Raw genomic sequence first — 14207 nt, forward strand, 5'->3', positions numbered from 1 at the left:
GATACCTGCCCAGCCACATGGGGACATCCCAGTGTTCAATTCATTGTCTAATGCAAGCAGCAGTCTTTGATTTCTGCAGATTGACTATTGCCAATATATTTTGTTTATACATTTTCCTGTCACGTGTTTGGAAACAGTCAAATCACCAGTTTAAATTACCTAATTCTACTCTTTTCTGTTTTTCATGGTCCCCTTATCACTCACTATATTTCAATGGACCCATATCCTACATTTTACAACACACTATTTGTCATCGTATGGTAGTTTTTGTTTTTTTGTATTTCTGCAAGTGTTCGCACAGGACAGTAAGTTTACATTGTTTTTTCTCAAGTTAACATTTTATTTTACTGTGCATTTGTTATTTTTCATGGATGATCCATCATATTTACACAGCTTACATGTTTAACACAATAGTGGACACACGCAGTACTTCATATTCACCTGCAGGTGACACTATGTTAAAGTACATTCTTTCCTGTAAGCAGTCACACTAGTCACTAGCTCTTAGAAATGTACTGATTGTTGATTCCTCCACCTGTACCATCAACTCTTCCTGACATTCTTTGACCAGGGGCTGGCTGGGCAGGGGAGCACCCGGTCCTATAATGAGCTACCTTGGGCTGGGTCACTGGGCTAACTGCATTTTTTTTTTTTTTAAATGGTCAAGTCTCACCCCCCCTCCCCCTCCCCCTCCCCGGGATAAAATTTGTCAGCTAGCCCCTGGCTTTGACTATTCTGCCATGGCCTTTCACCTTTGTCCATTGCCTCCATGATGTTCTGCCAGAATCCCGGTTCTTGGTTTTGCAGTCTAATCTGTTTAAACTTCTGGACCTAATTTATTAATTGCTTTGTATATATACTGCGAATGGCCTTGATTTTGTATTGGTTCACTTTCATGGTCCACCTACCGCACTTCAAGGTGCACGCCTACGCTCCGCACTAAGGAGACGCCTCTCCAAACTGTGCCTAGGTAGGTGAAACAATACAAAGAGGTACACTTAAGGTCAAAGTCTACCTTCCTACTGCTTTAGAACACCTTTTTAATGAAATTCAAGTTGTCCATTCAGAAATCCTGGCAGTCATTCATGTCTTAAATTAACCATAAGTGTGAGGTGGCATCAGGACTGTCTATATTACATGTTATAAAATATATCCCAAATGGTTGCAAGCCAAAATAAATTATATTTTTGGTACTGCTCTACAAAGCTATGCACAGTGATGCACTAAATCTGTATTTACCATGGATTGCCATCTCTGCAAATAAAAAAACCAAACAGGATTTTACGCTGAGCCTCGGATGGTTTGAGGCTTGGAAATTAGCTCCCATTAGTGTCATTCCTAGATTGTCTACCCTATACTCCTACACGCATTGTCCCTTCATATCTTTCTTGGTCTATTTCCCTGCCAATCTGCTGTTCTTCTATTAATTTTGAGACATTATTTTACCACTTTCAAGCTCCCTTATAAGTACAATGTTGAGGACAGAGCTTTTTCGTTTAGCAAATCAATAGAAAGTAGATCAATACTATATATGTATATATGTTTACAAAATACACACAGTGTTTGCAGTTTGTTTTCTTTTATTTAGCTCTTTGAATCCGCTGAGTTAATTTATTATTTTTCCTAAAATATCCCTATTGTTTTATTTTCAGGGTTATTATAAAAGGACTCCTGATTATATTCTCATAAGAGAATGGAAAAGATTGGGCTGTTTTCCAGTCCCAATGATTCATTCAACAATGCTCATAGATCTTCGAAAAGAAGCATCTTTGCATCTGCAGTTCTATCCTCCACATGACGACTTTACTTGGACTTTTGATGACATCATTGTATTTGCATTCTCCTGTAGACAAGCAGGTATGTATATATAGATCGTTGTTTGGCTACAGATGCCAGCTACTCCTCTCCTTGGATATTGTAGGGCTGGAGACACCACCATTATATGGGTTTGTACGAAGCCATCACAAGCAAGAGAGGATAGTCTACGCAATTAAGTATTGCAGGAATGAGGCACCACAAAGTTCTTAATTGCTCAGTCAGGAAGTGATGGTCTATACAGATACAAACTTTGACGCACACTCAAGGATGATGATGCCTAATATAATATTTAAGAGAAGCTGTGCAGCCTCTTTGGTGACATCAAGAATCTAGCAAGGATCCAGTTCACAGAGTCCTTACATTGGTTGTATTCACAGAAGGTGGCCTTTTCCAGGTATTCTTAACATTGGCAGGAGGGAGAGGCACCACCCCCCCTTAGCAGAGGGGGGGGGGTGGTGCCTCTCAGCTTATAATCATATAGTGCAGTTACTTAAATATTGATACATTTGGGCAGTCCGCTACACAAGCTTAATACTTCACTGTACTACTTTCTGGGATCACTGCTCAGGAGGACACACTAAGGGGGCAGGGGGGGTTTACAGACACCAAGGGGGCTTCAACTCGGGTCCATCCCTACTTGTGCAATCACAGTATGTGACTTGTTACTAAAATACCAAAATATTTTGCCAGAGAACATTTGGCATTAGAGCTATCATTTTTACTTATCGTACATTATTTATACACTGAAACTTGGACTTTAAAGTAAGCGCATCCCCACTTGGATGTACAAATGCAGATGTGGTCGAGTAGTGTACAAAATATTGTTTTGCCTGGGTGCATCTTTCTGGATGCTGACTGAATTTTTCAATGGGACAAATAGACAGATATTCTCATGTCACGTGCATAGCTCTGTGTAGGAAGAGTATGTTGTACAAATATTTATCAGGTCAGCTCCTAAAGCTGTCCCACCTGACAGCCATGGGGGGTTATGGCCATGGGGGTTATGGCTCACCATATTAAAATGTCAGCTGATATGGGTGTGATCATCCTGCAGACCAGAATGAAGCTACAAGGTCCATGATTGTGGCTTTGTATTGGTCGGCATGTCCACCCCCCCTTCTGCAGCATCTCATAGCCCTAGTTTTCAACCACTTTATTCCTCAGTGTGACATATCATGGGTTTGATTCCCTCCTTTCTGGTTCTTCTATATTATATGTATCTCTATACATTTTAATTTGTCAGGAAGGATTACAGATGTGATATATATTACTCTATGTATTTAAATCTATACCTTTGTGATGTCACAGCAATTTGTTCTACCCATTGAACATTAAGCCAAGCAACATACACAAACCATCACACTCTAGAAATAGTGAGTGTTTATACTGGTGCGTTCATGCAGACATGATTACTGTACATTGACATAAAGACAAAATTAAAATGTATTGCCTGTGCTATTTTGCAATCATGGGATTTATACATCTACATTTATAAAAACATTTATATTACAGTAAAGGACAAACAAGATTATTTATAACCTACAATATATGTGTACTTATATAGTAGCTACATAATTTGTTGTCACATCTTCAAATATGTAAAAGAACCATGCATGGGTGAGTTGTTGGGTGGACCAGTGGCATTGCCTATTTGTCCCAGCATTTTAATTTAGAATGTTAGGACATATATAATTATACCCCACTTGCCACACTCTATGCCCTTACTGTGAAATTAGATAATAATATTACATTGTCTTCTGCAGCTTCCCGTTCTTTAGTTAACCTGCAAGTGGAAACATTTGTTACATTCCTGGCTGTACACTGCGCTAAGGATATTTTGTACTATAATTGGGTTAACCTCAGTAATCAGGGCATATAAAATGTGAACATGTGAGTCTTCACATTTACCCACTATTAAGGAATGTTAACAGAGGCATGGCGAGATATACTCTTTGGGCCTCTTTTAAGGGTAAATCCATCTGGATGGTGCAATTTTCTATCTTGGTAAAACTGTGTTGTGCTGCAGGGCTTGGGGGGGGGGGGGGTAAATGTGCAGACAGAATTAGAGTTGTGAGAGGGCGCCTCTTAGCTCAATTCTAAGTTACAGTGTAGAAAGTAGAGCTGGCCAGTATTTGTGTGCTACATGCAACAGGAGCCAGTATTTTCCCTGCATGCAAAAAAAATGCATTTGTACCCGTTACATCACAACATGGTTTTATCCAGGTACACATTTGCACCCTATGTCTGGATTTGCACCCAAATCAAAATAAAGCCTTTTGTAATTGTTTGTAATCCTGTGTTTATGAGGCTATAATCAAATAGTGTAAGTTTGGCATTTGCTATTACAGAAAGATTTTAAAAAAGGTAATGTAGAGTAAGGTAATAGCATCTAGGCATTTGCAACAATTACACTGCTTATATATTTACATGTTGAGTTTGGTATTATAATAAGTCACAATGGAAAACAAATTAGAAATGATAGACCATAAGCTGACGGGTAGCATAAAAGGGTATAAGATACAATTACAGTTCTTCAAAGTCATTGTCTGAAATCTGATTGGCTTCCTAGGAATTCAATGTGAACGTTGAGGAAAGATAATAGTGTTATTATTGCACAAGACGGAGTGCATGTGATTATGGGAAGTAACTTAGATGTAGTTAGTAAGTTGGGAGATGAGTATTATTTATTATTATTAGCCTTTATTTATAGAGCGTCACATGTGGTCCGCAGCGGACCAATAACAAGACAGTACAAGGTATAACAGTACATTACAATAAGCAACTAACATTACAACACAGCTACTGAGAGCCTGGAAGGGTAATGGGGTGCAAGGGTTATATTGAGCGCAAGCTGAAACCTTTGTCCATGGGTTTAGAGCCACTGAAAGAGGTGCAAAGACAATTGAGAAGTGGAGACAAAGGAGAGAGAGCCCAAGGAGCAGACGAAGGGTCAATTATGCATCAGTCGGATTGCAGCACAATGTCAGTAGTTAAACATCGGAGGAATAGCACAGGGACCGAACTAGTGGTATAATATCCAGGGGTAGGGGCCACAGACAATGCCACATGAGGGATGGATGTACACTCTACTCAGCAAAGAGGCACACAGTTCATAATATCCAGCCAGAAGGTGACCTCATATAGAAAGGCATCATTGTACATATTTGTAATTATCTAAGTAATAAAAAAGTTTATTTTGGGAGAACAATACATCATGAAAACATTATTCTGGCCCCTGAGGTGCAAAATAGTTTTGTTCACAAACGAGTTCATATCAACTAATCTTGACTTTTTACAGCTGACAAATTTGTTTGCAAATGATAAATTACTTACATATCACGTTCTAATTTTCATTGTCAGATATTGTTAGAAATACCTTTATCAAGTCAGATTTTTCCACGTATATCTCTTCTCATTTAGTAGAGATCATCATCACTTATCATGTATTAGGTCTTCATTATTCCTGTTTTTAACCTCTGAATATTCATCTATCGCATTTCATTTCTGGTGCAGAGCTTACTCGTAAATGATAAACATGAGAATGCCCAAAAATGGAAACAGTAATAATAATTATCTGAATCAGAATCTTTTAAGAATCAAATACACTGCCATCTTGTGGTGGTTTGTGTTTATACAGTATGTTGCTAAAACACCAGTGCAAATTTATACATGGCAGTAAATGTTTTTTAATCAGAACAAAGATAGGGAGATTTGTGAAACCTTGCAATACACCATCAATAATTCTAGGAAGTGGTAAATAATCTCATATGAAGAGTTTCTCTGTACTTGTCTTGAGTCCCACAGAACATGTCCCATTTAATGTCTGTAGCCCTGACTCCCAAAATTATGTCTCATAATAGTACTGGGCGAATGCTATTATAAATGTATCATTTAGATTAGTGTTCTGCTATATGTTTTGCTGTGTACAATAAGTTGAATTGTTTGATCATTTGAATCCAAAGTCTGCCAAGCTTTATCTGTGTGCTTATGATGGATAAAAAAAGTGTCCCTTTTAGCCATTGTTGTGAGAATTACTGTATTCTTCCCTAGTGCTTCCTGTCACACTGTGTGCACTTTCAGTTTCCCTGTCTTGCCTTGGTCACTATGAAATTGGCTTGAGAGAGGGACATGCTATAGAAGTCTGGACAAGATGGTTGCAACCTACTAGATAAAAATAAAAAAATAAGCTGTTATGCAAAATAATGGATTTAAATTAAAGAGCATGGCAGTTGATGTTACTGCAGATTTGAAGTGGCATATATGTGTCTGAGTTGCAAATATTGCAATGGGTAAAGGAAAAACATTAATATAAATAATTAATGGTCTGATATTATAATAATAATATAATGTTCAGGAAAATATACTCTGACTAGGCCAGCCCTAGCCAACCTGTGGCTTTCCAAGTATTGTAAAGCTACAAGCTCTAGCATGATTTGCCATATAATAGCCAGCCAATAACTGGCATGCCATGCTGGGACTTGTAGTTTCACAACTCTTGAAGTGTGAGGGGTTGGCCAGGCCTGGACTAGGCTATAATGGACAGACAAGTTAGTTATCAACATATTTGCGTTTTATTATCTTTATTTTTTTTGCAAGCCTCAATCTGCCACATTAATTGTACTATCAAAGTATATTGGTGTATGGCCACCCTATCATAAATGTACTTGTATTGCATTGTAACTTTTGAGCTTAGTATATATTTGCCCCTGAGCCTGTTTTCCTAGGCTCTCTTCCTGTATATATTTACAGCAGCTAGATATGATGGCTGCATGTCTCCCAAGTTGAGAAAAACATATGGAACTGGTCTTGGGATAAATACCAGTAGTCATTACTAATGTAACTAAAATTTACTTAATAGTATCTAAACTAATAATTTCCTAAGAAATGTGTGCAATTATTATTATTATTATTATTATTATTATTATTATTATTTATTAAAATTATGAAACCAGATCCCAAATACATTTGTTGGTACTTCAGTGAATCCCATCAACAGTTTTACAGCTTTGTATGTTTTCAAAATTCAGTCTTGGTGGGTGAAGACAAATTCAATGACATCTGGGTGCAATCATTGTGGCTGAAAACTACACCTACCATCATGCATTGCAATTATGTATTACCCTTCAGCCTAATAGTATGTCATTTATTAGATCATCACCAAGCTGCCTATAAACTGCTAGGGCCAGCACATAGGTGCATGAAATATGGAACACATTATGCCTCTATCGCCCCCCAAACAGCCCCTACATTAAATCAATAGAACCCTCATTTAATAATTAGGCCACCACTCCTGCAACCAGTTCCAACGCTAAATTAATAGCGTTCCCATTTAATAAATATTCCCCACCATCAAATGAATAGCCCCAACAATAAATGAATTGCCCTACCTCACCATTAAATAATTAGCCCGTCCATTCACTTTACCATTAAATTAATAGTCCACACCACCGCCCACATTACATTAAGAGTCTTACTGTATCCACATGTACCTTCTTCCATTTGGTGCTGAATGTTGCAGAGGCAAACTCTGACTGCCTCAAATGCTGCCTGCACAAATGGTATGTTGCGCACATGTCAGGTGGTGTGTAACCTGCTGTCAGGGGAAAGGTTGGGAAGTGGGGCAGCAGGGGTGAGGCGGGGACACATGGAGAAAGTCTGTGAGCCATATACGCTAAGGTGGCTAGTCACGAGAGAGGGTCTAGCCACCAGGAACCATACCAATACTTGGGATAATGGCCTGGCCTGCATATACGACCACCCCATTCCTTTTGGGGGAAGGGTTTCTGGGACTGGAAACCACCCTAAATGCATGCATGTCAGCAGAGCCGGATTTAGACCTCATAGGGCCCTAGGCAGGATACTGTTTTTGGGCCCCCTCCCTGAAACAATCCATAGCACTATATTTTTGCAGCCTACCATATACCCCTATAGTTACGTAGAAGTGAAAGCATGTGCCGCCGCATGCCTACCATATACCCTTATAGTTAAGTAGATATGAAAGCATGTGCCGCCGCATGCCTACCATATACCCCTATAGTTAAGTAGACATGAAAGCATGTGCCGCCGCGCAGCGGCGGCACGCCGCCAAAGGAGGTGAGGGCGTGGCTTGCATCTTTGGGGGCGTACCTAACATGTGAAAAGAGCAAGGCCATCCTGCTGCAGAAAAAGGCACCCCTAAATAATTACCAAGCAGTCCTGTTTTTTAAGTAGTTGGGTCAAAACAACATAATAAATATTGAAGTCAGGGCAGAAATACTTACTTAAGGTGTTTGCAAAAATAATACGCATAAATCCAAGTATGTGCTCTTGTCACTTTTGTCCCTCTATCATCACACTGTGCCCCTTCTTTGTCACTTTTGCCCCTTCACAATATCACATGTGCCCTTTCACCATCACCTCTGTGCCCATCACCACCTCTGTGCCAATCACCATCACCACCACTGTGCCAATCACCATCACCACCTCTGTGCCCATTACCACCTCTGTGCCCTTCACCATCACCACTTCTGTGCCAATCACCATCACCACCTCTGTGCCTCTTCACCATCACCACCTCTGTGCCCTTCACCATCACCACTTCTGTGCCCATCACCACTTCTGTGCCAATCACCATCACCACTTCTGTGCCAATCACCATCTCTGTGCCCCTTCACCATCACCACCTCTGTGCCCCTTCACCATCACCAATTCTGTGCCCCTTCACCATCACCACCTCTGTGCCCATCACCACTTCTGTGCCAATCACCATCACCACTTCTGTGCCAATCACCATCTCTGTGCCCTTAACCATCACCACCTCTGTGCCCATCACCACCTCTGTGCCCTTCACCATCACCACTTCTGTGCCAATCACCATCACCACTTCTGTGCCAATCACCATCTCTGTGCCCTTCACCACCTCTGTGCCCCTTCACCATCACCACTTCTGTGCCCCTTCACCATCACCACTTCTGTGCCCCTTCACCATCACCACTTCTGTGCCCCTTCACCATCACCACTTCTGTCCCTTGTTTTACTTACCTTTCTATTGCGCGCTGCTCCTCCTCGGTCAGTCCAGATGTAAAAAAAAAAAAAAAAAAAAAAAAGAAGAGAGTCACGTGATCGCTCGTCGGGTCCCGGCAGCCTCTCCTCCTCTCTCTATCACTGAGACACTGAGAGGAGAAGAGGCTGCCGGGACCCGACTCGCGGCACCCTCCCCCCCTCCCCCGACTCGCGGCACCCCCCCCCCCGCACGAGTCGCGGGGGAGGGGGGGGGGGTGCCGCGAGGCGGGGGAGGGGCCGAATTTTTTTTTTTCATTTTTTTTAAAATTGATCCTGTCCCCCCCAGCTGGGCCCTCCGAGAGCCGCTAGGCCCTAGGCAGGTGCCTAGGTTGCCTAGCGGTAAATCCGGCCCTGCATGTCAGGGTTGAAGGCTTTATCTTCTAAACTAAAAGCTCAGATGTACCATGTTGTGGTTCCATGTCATGTTAGTATATATGTATAAATCATGAATGGGCTAATAGATTTAATGAAAGACACTTGTTTGAAAGTGGATATAGCCTTTAATAGGCTGGCCTTTCCTCCCACTACAGGGGCGAACGGAGGATTGTACCCCCCCCCACCCCAAAAAAAAAACCACCCCCTGCGAGAGCTGCTGCGCATGCGCAGCAGCTCCGTTTCTTCAACGCTGTCCTATACAGCAGCCGCGGCGCTGTCTTAGAAGCGTCCGCGGCGGTGCTGTATACACTACAGCACCGCCACGGACGCTTCTTTGACAGCGCCGCGGCTGCTGTATAGGACAGTGCAGCTATAGCGGCCACTTAGTTAGCACAGGGGGGAGTTTATGGAGACTCAGAAACCGCCCCTGCGTGCGCCACTGCACTACATATATGATAAGCACTGCTATGAAAATATTTACATAAAAACCACCATAATAGAAACACACAATTACAATCAAAAACAGTAATGATACCTCCAAAATGATATCAATTTAATGGATTCTAAGGTTAAAAAAAGCACAGGTCTATCAAGTTCAACCTTCCATCATTTTTAATTGTGCTGATCCAGAGTAAGGCGTAACTAAATTCCCAGTTTCTAAAGTAGCCTCACAGGGTATAAAAAAAATTTGTGGCCCCAAAAATGTCAATCTCACAAATTCTGTTGTTCAATTACACCTAAAATGTTCTATACTATAACTAGACTGATGACGCTGCGGAATCTGTGGCGCCTCATAAATAAATGTTTGATGATTATTTTGCATGGAGGATATTATCTGGATGTTTACGTTTATTAAAATAAGTGAGAGTTATGTCATAGTGGCATACGTACATGGCAATACCAGAAAATATTTCTGTACGTTTATTTAAGCTGATTTAGCCAACTTATTAGTGCAGGATAAGAAAAGACTGAAATCATATCCAAAGTCACCTATTGACAGAACATTTTACAACTACATCTGTGACTTAGAAATATACAAATGGCAGGATTGCTCTATTTAATCTCTCCTAGAAGCATCGTTATGCTGCGGTCCTGGAATAGGGTTGAACATGTTTGAAACAATGCATCGTTTGCCAATGATTTGCTCTGTGTCTTTTCCAGGAATTCAGATGTATATCTGTAATAAGGAGCATTATGGCTATCTTGCTGTGCCATTGAAACCACATCAGACCCTAGAAGATGACATTGAAAGCTTTACTCATGTACTGACAGAAGCAATGAGTAAGTGAAGTACTGCTTTCTTTGCTTAAGAAATATTTGCTTCATCTGATCAGACCAAACAGGAAACTCGTAACTAGGTAACATATCGTTATCATAAATGCAGATGAGAATGTTTGAGATAGTGGGTGTTGTGCTATGACACACCCTGGTGTGTAAGACAGTGAATGAAATGAATGCCTTTCCCATTCCAAATACCATGTTACGGCCATGTATTCTACAAGAACGTTCACCGTCAAATTCCTGTCTTCATCACACATGCTTTTTATCATCATATCACTGACACCTAATTAGGGATGTGCACCGGCGACTTTTGAGGTCTCGTGTTTTGTGTTTTGGATCCGGATTTTCGTTATTTTTGAGGTTCGGATTTGTCTCGCAAAACACTTGACGAAAGGTCTCGGTTCGGATTTAAGGTATTGGATTCGGATTTTTTTTGAAAAAAACATAAAAAGTTTAAAAATCAAGTTTTTGGGCTTATTTTCACTCCTAGGCTATTATTAACCTCAATAACATTCAATAACAAGCATTTCCACTAATTTACAGTGTATTCTGAACACCTCACAATATAGTTATTAGTCCAAAACGTTGCAAAAAGGTATCTTTCTGGACTGCGTAGAGGAGTGGGTCACCACAATATCTTAAAAACCCTGAACTTTTATGATTCGCACCAATAATTGTACCTGGACTGCGTAGAGGAGTGGGTCACCACAATATATTAAAAACCCTGAACTTTTATGAATCGCACCAATAAATGTACCTGGACTGCGTAGAGGAGTGGGTCACCACAATATATATAATAAGAAAACCATCAACTTGTTTGATTCGCACCAATAAATGTACCTGGACTGCGTAGAGGAGTGGGCACTGGGCACCACAATAAAATATATAAAAAACCTTCAACAGGTCTGCATTACACTACACATACGGCTGCTCCTCCATCCTCTCCATCATATACATGTTGGAGTTTTAGCGTGTGACAACCTCTTGTTTTTGATAATGTCAGTGCATTTTGAATATTTTTCAATTTGCCCCACACCACTGAATGTACTTTATCTATGATACGCATCTATCTATCTTGACTGCGTAGTGTGGTGGCCCCGGTACACAATTTGGTACCGGGGCCACAATAAAATAAATACACCCTCCACGTGTCAGAATTCCACCAAACAAGTATCTGGACTGCGTAGTGGGGTGGCCCCGGTACCCAACTTGATACCGGGGCCACAATAAAATAAATACACCCTCCACGTGTCAGAATTCCACCAAACAAGTATCTGGACTGCGTAGTGGGGTGGCCCCGGTACCCAACTTGATACCGGGGCCACAATAAAATAAATACACCCTCCACGTGTCAGAATTCCACCAAACAAGTATCTGGACTGCGTAGTGGGGTGGCCCCGGTACCCAACTTGATACCGGGGCCACAATAAAATAAATACACCCTCCACGTGTCAGAATTCCACCAAACAAGTATCTGGACTGCGTAGTGGGGTGGCCCCGGTACCCAACTTGATACCGGGCCCACAATAAAATAAATACACCCTCCACGTGTCAGAATTCCACCAAACAAGTATCTGGACTGCGTAGTGGGGTGGCCCCGGTACCCAACTTGATACCGGGGCCACAATAAAATAAATACACCCTCCACGTGTCAGAATTCCACCAAACAAGTATCTGGACTGCGTAGTGGGGTGGCCCCGGTACCCAACTTGATACCGGGGCCACAATAAAATAAATACACCCTCCACGTGTCAGAATTCCACCAAACAAGTATCTGGACTGCGTACTGGGGTGGCCCCGGTACCCAACTTGATACCGGGGCCACAATACCTCCTCCAAACATGCTACAGACAATTCGTCATTGAGATCCCATTAAGTATGTTAAAGACAGACAGGGTCCAAGTGTTATTAGTTGACTTTGTAAAGAAAAAAACTGTCCCTGTTGCACATAGTCGTGCAATGAAGACTTACTTTTTCATTTAAAGGCACGATCTTTCAAGTGTAGTGTTTGTAAGTCTAAGTCATATTATACTTTTGGTAAAATTGGTTTTTTTGGTTCCTCTTTATGTTAATTAATTAGTAATAGAATTAAAGTAGAAAATAGAATTAAATAGAATTAAAGTAGGAAATAGAGTGGTATAGAGTTGTAGTGTGGTATAGATAGAGTGGTCCACACAATATAATAATAAAACCCTCAACTGGTCTGAATTGCACCAAACAAGTATCTGGACTGCATAGTGGGGTGGCCCCGGTACCCAATTTGATACCGGGGCCACAATACCTCCTCAAAACATGCTCCAGACAATTCGTCATTGACAGACCCCAGACAGACAGGGTCGTAGTGTTATTGTTTGACTTTGTAAACCCAAAAAAATGTCCCTGTTGCACTTGCACATAGTCGTGCAATCAAGACTGACTTTTTCATTTAAAGGCACGATCTTTCAAGTGTAGTGTTTGTAAGTCTAAGTCATATTATACTTTTGGTAAAATTGGTTTTTTTGGTTCCTCTTTATGGTAATTAATTAGTAATAGAATTAAAGTAGGAAATAGAATTAAATAGAATTAAAGTAGGAAATATAGTGGTATAGAGTTGTAGTGTGGTATAGATAGAGTGGTCCACACAATATAATAATAAAACCCTCAACTGGTCTGAATTGCACCAAACAAGTATCTTGACTGCGTAGTGTGGTGGCCCCGGTACACAATTTGGTACCGAGGCCACAATATAATTAAAAAACCCTCCACGTGTCGGAATTCCACCAAACAAGTATCTGGACTGCATAGTGGGGTGGCCCCGGTACCCAATTTGATACCGGGGCCACAATACCTCCTCAAAACATGCTCCGGACAATTCGTCATTGACAGACCCCAGACAGACAGGGTCGTAGTGTTATTGTTTGACTTTGTAAACCCAAAAAAATGTCCCTGTTGCACTTGCACATAGTCGTGCAATCAAGACTGACTTTTTCATTTAAAGGCACGATCTTTCAAGTGTCAGAAAGAGAGAGAAGACACAGGAGAGGAGAGTTGTAGCTGGGGACCTGGGGTGGAAGCTCCCAGGCTCCCCCAGCATTGCCTGGAAGTCTGAGCGTGGTGACTGAGCCAGGGCAAGGAATGTGTGCCCTGGATGAGGGGGAGAACTCCATGCCACTATAGTGAACCCAAGAGAGAGGGGGACACTGCACATGGAAGAGGCCCTGGAGTGAGGGCTGCTACAAGAGGCATGGTAGCTGTAGTGTCAGATCCTGAGGCTGAGAGTACACAGAGTGACGTGTCAGAGCACAGGAGACATTATCCCCGCAGAGGAGGGATGAGCTGCAGTTGAGAGGTCTGCTGTTGAAATAGGACATGCACACTTTAACAAACCAATCATTTCAGCGACAGGGCCTACCAAACAACTTTGACTGAAATGATTGGTTTGTTTGGGCCCCCACACCAAAAAAGCTATTCATCTCTCCCTGTACAGACTAAACAGGCTCTACTGAGGCAAGATGTCGTCCTCATCCTCAACCTCTGATTCCTCTCCCCCTACAGTGTGTACTTCCTCCTCATCACACATTATCAATTCGTCCCCGCTGGACTCCACAACCACAGGTCCCTCTGTAGTATCTGGAGGGCAGTGCTGTACTTCATTGAGGAATTGATTATTCATTTTTATAAACATCATTTTTTCAACGTTGTGAGGAAGCAAC

The 14207-nt window shown here is 41.5% G+C and overlaps 1 protein-coding gene across 1 annotated transcript in view; it reads left to right on the forward strand.

Moving 5' to 3' along the window:
• Positions 1-14207, forward strand: part of COLGALT2 (collagen beta(1-O)galactosyltransferase 2) — a 109531-nt gene that overhangs the window by 66872 nt on the left and 28452 nt on the right. Inside the window, exons 5-6 of the mRNA XM_075182669.1 lie at positions 1653-1857; positions 10396-10515. Coding sequence (XP_075038770.1) covers positions 1653-1857; positions 10396-10515 — 325 coding nt within the window. The remainder of the gene's footprint in view (positions 1-1652; positions 1858-10395; positions 10516-14207) is intronic.

The sequence above is a fragment of the Mixophyes fleayi genome, chromosome 8, assembly GCF_038048845.1.
Source record: "Mixophyes fleayi isolate aMixFle1 chromosome 8, aMixFle1.hap1, whole genome shotgun sequence".
NCBI lineage: Eukaryota > Metazoa > Chordata > Amphibia > Anura > Limnodynastidae > Mixophyes > Mixophyes fleayi.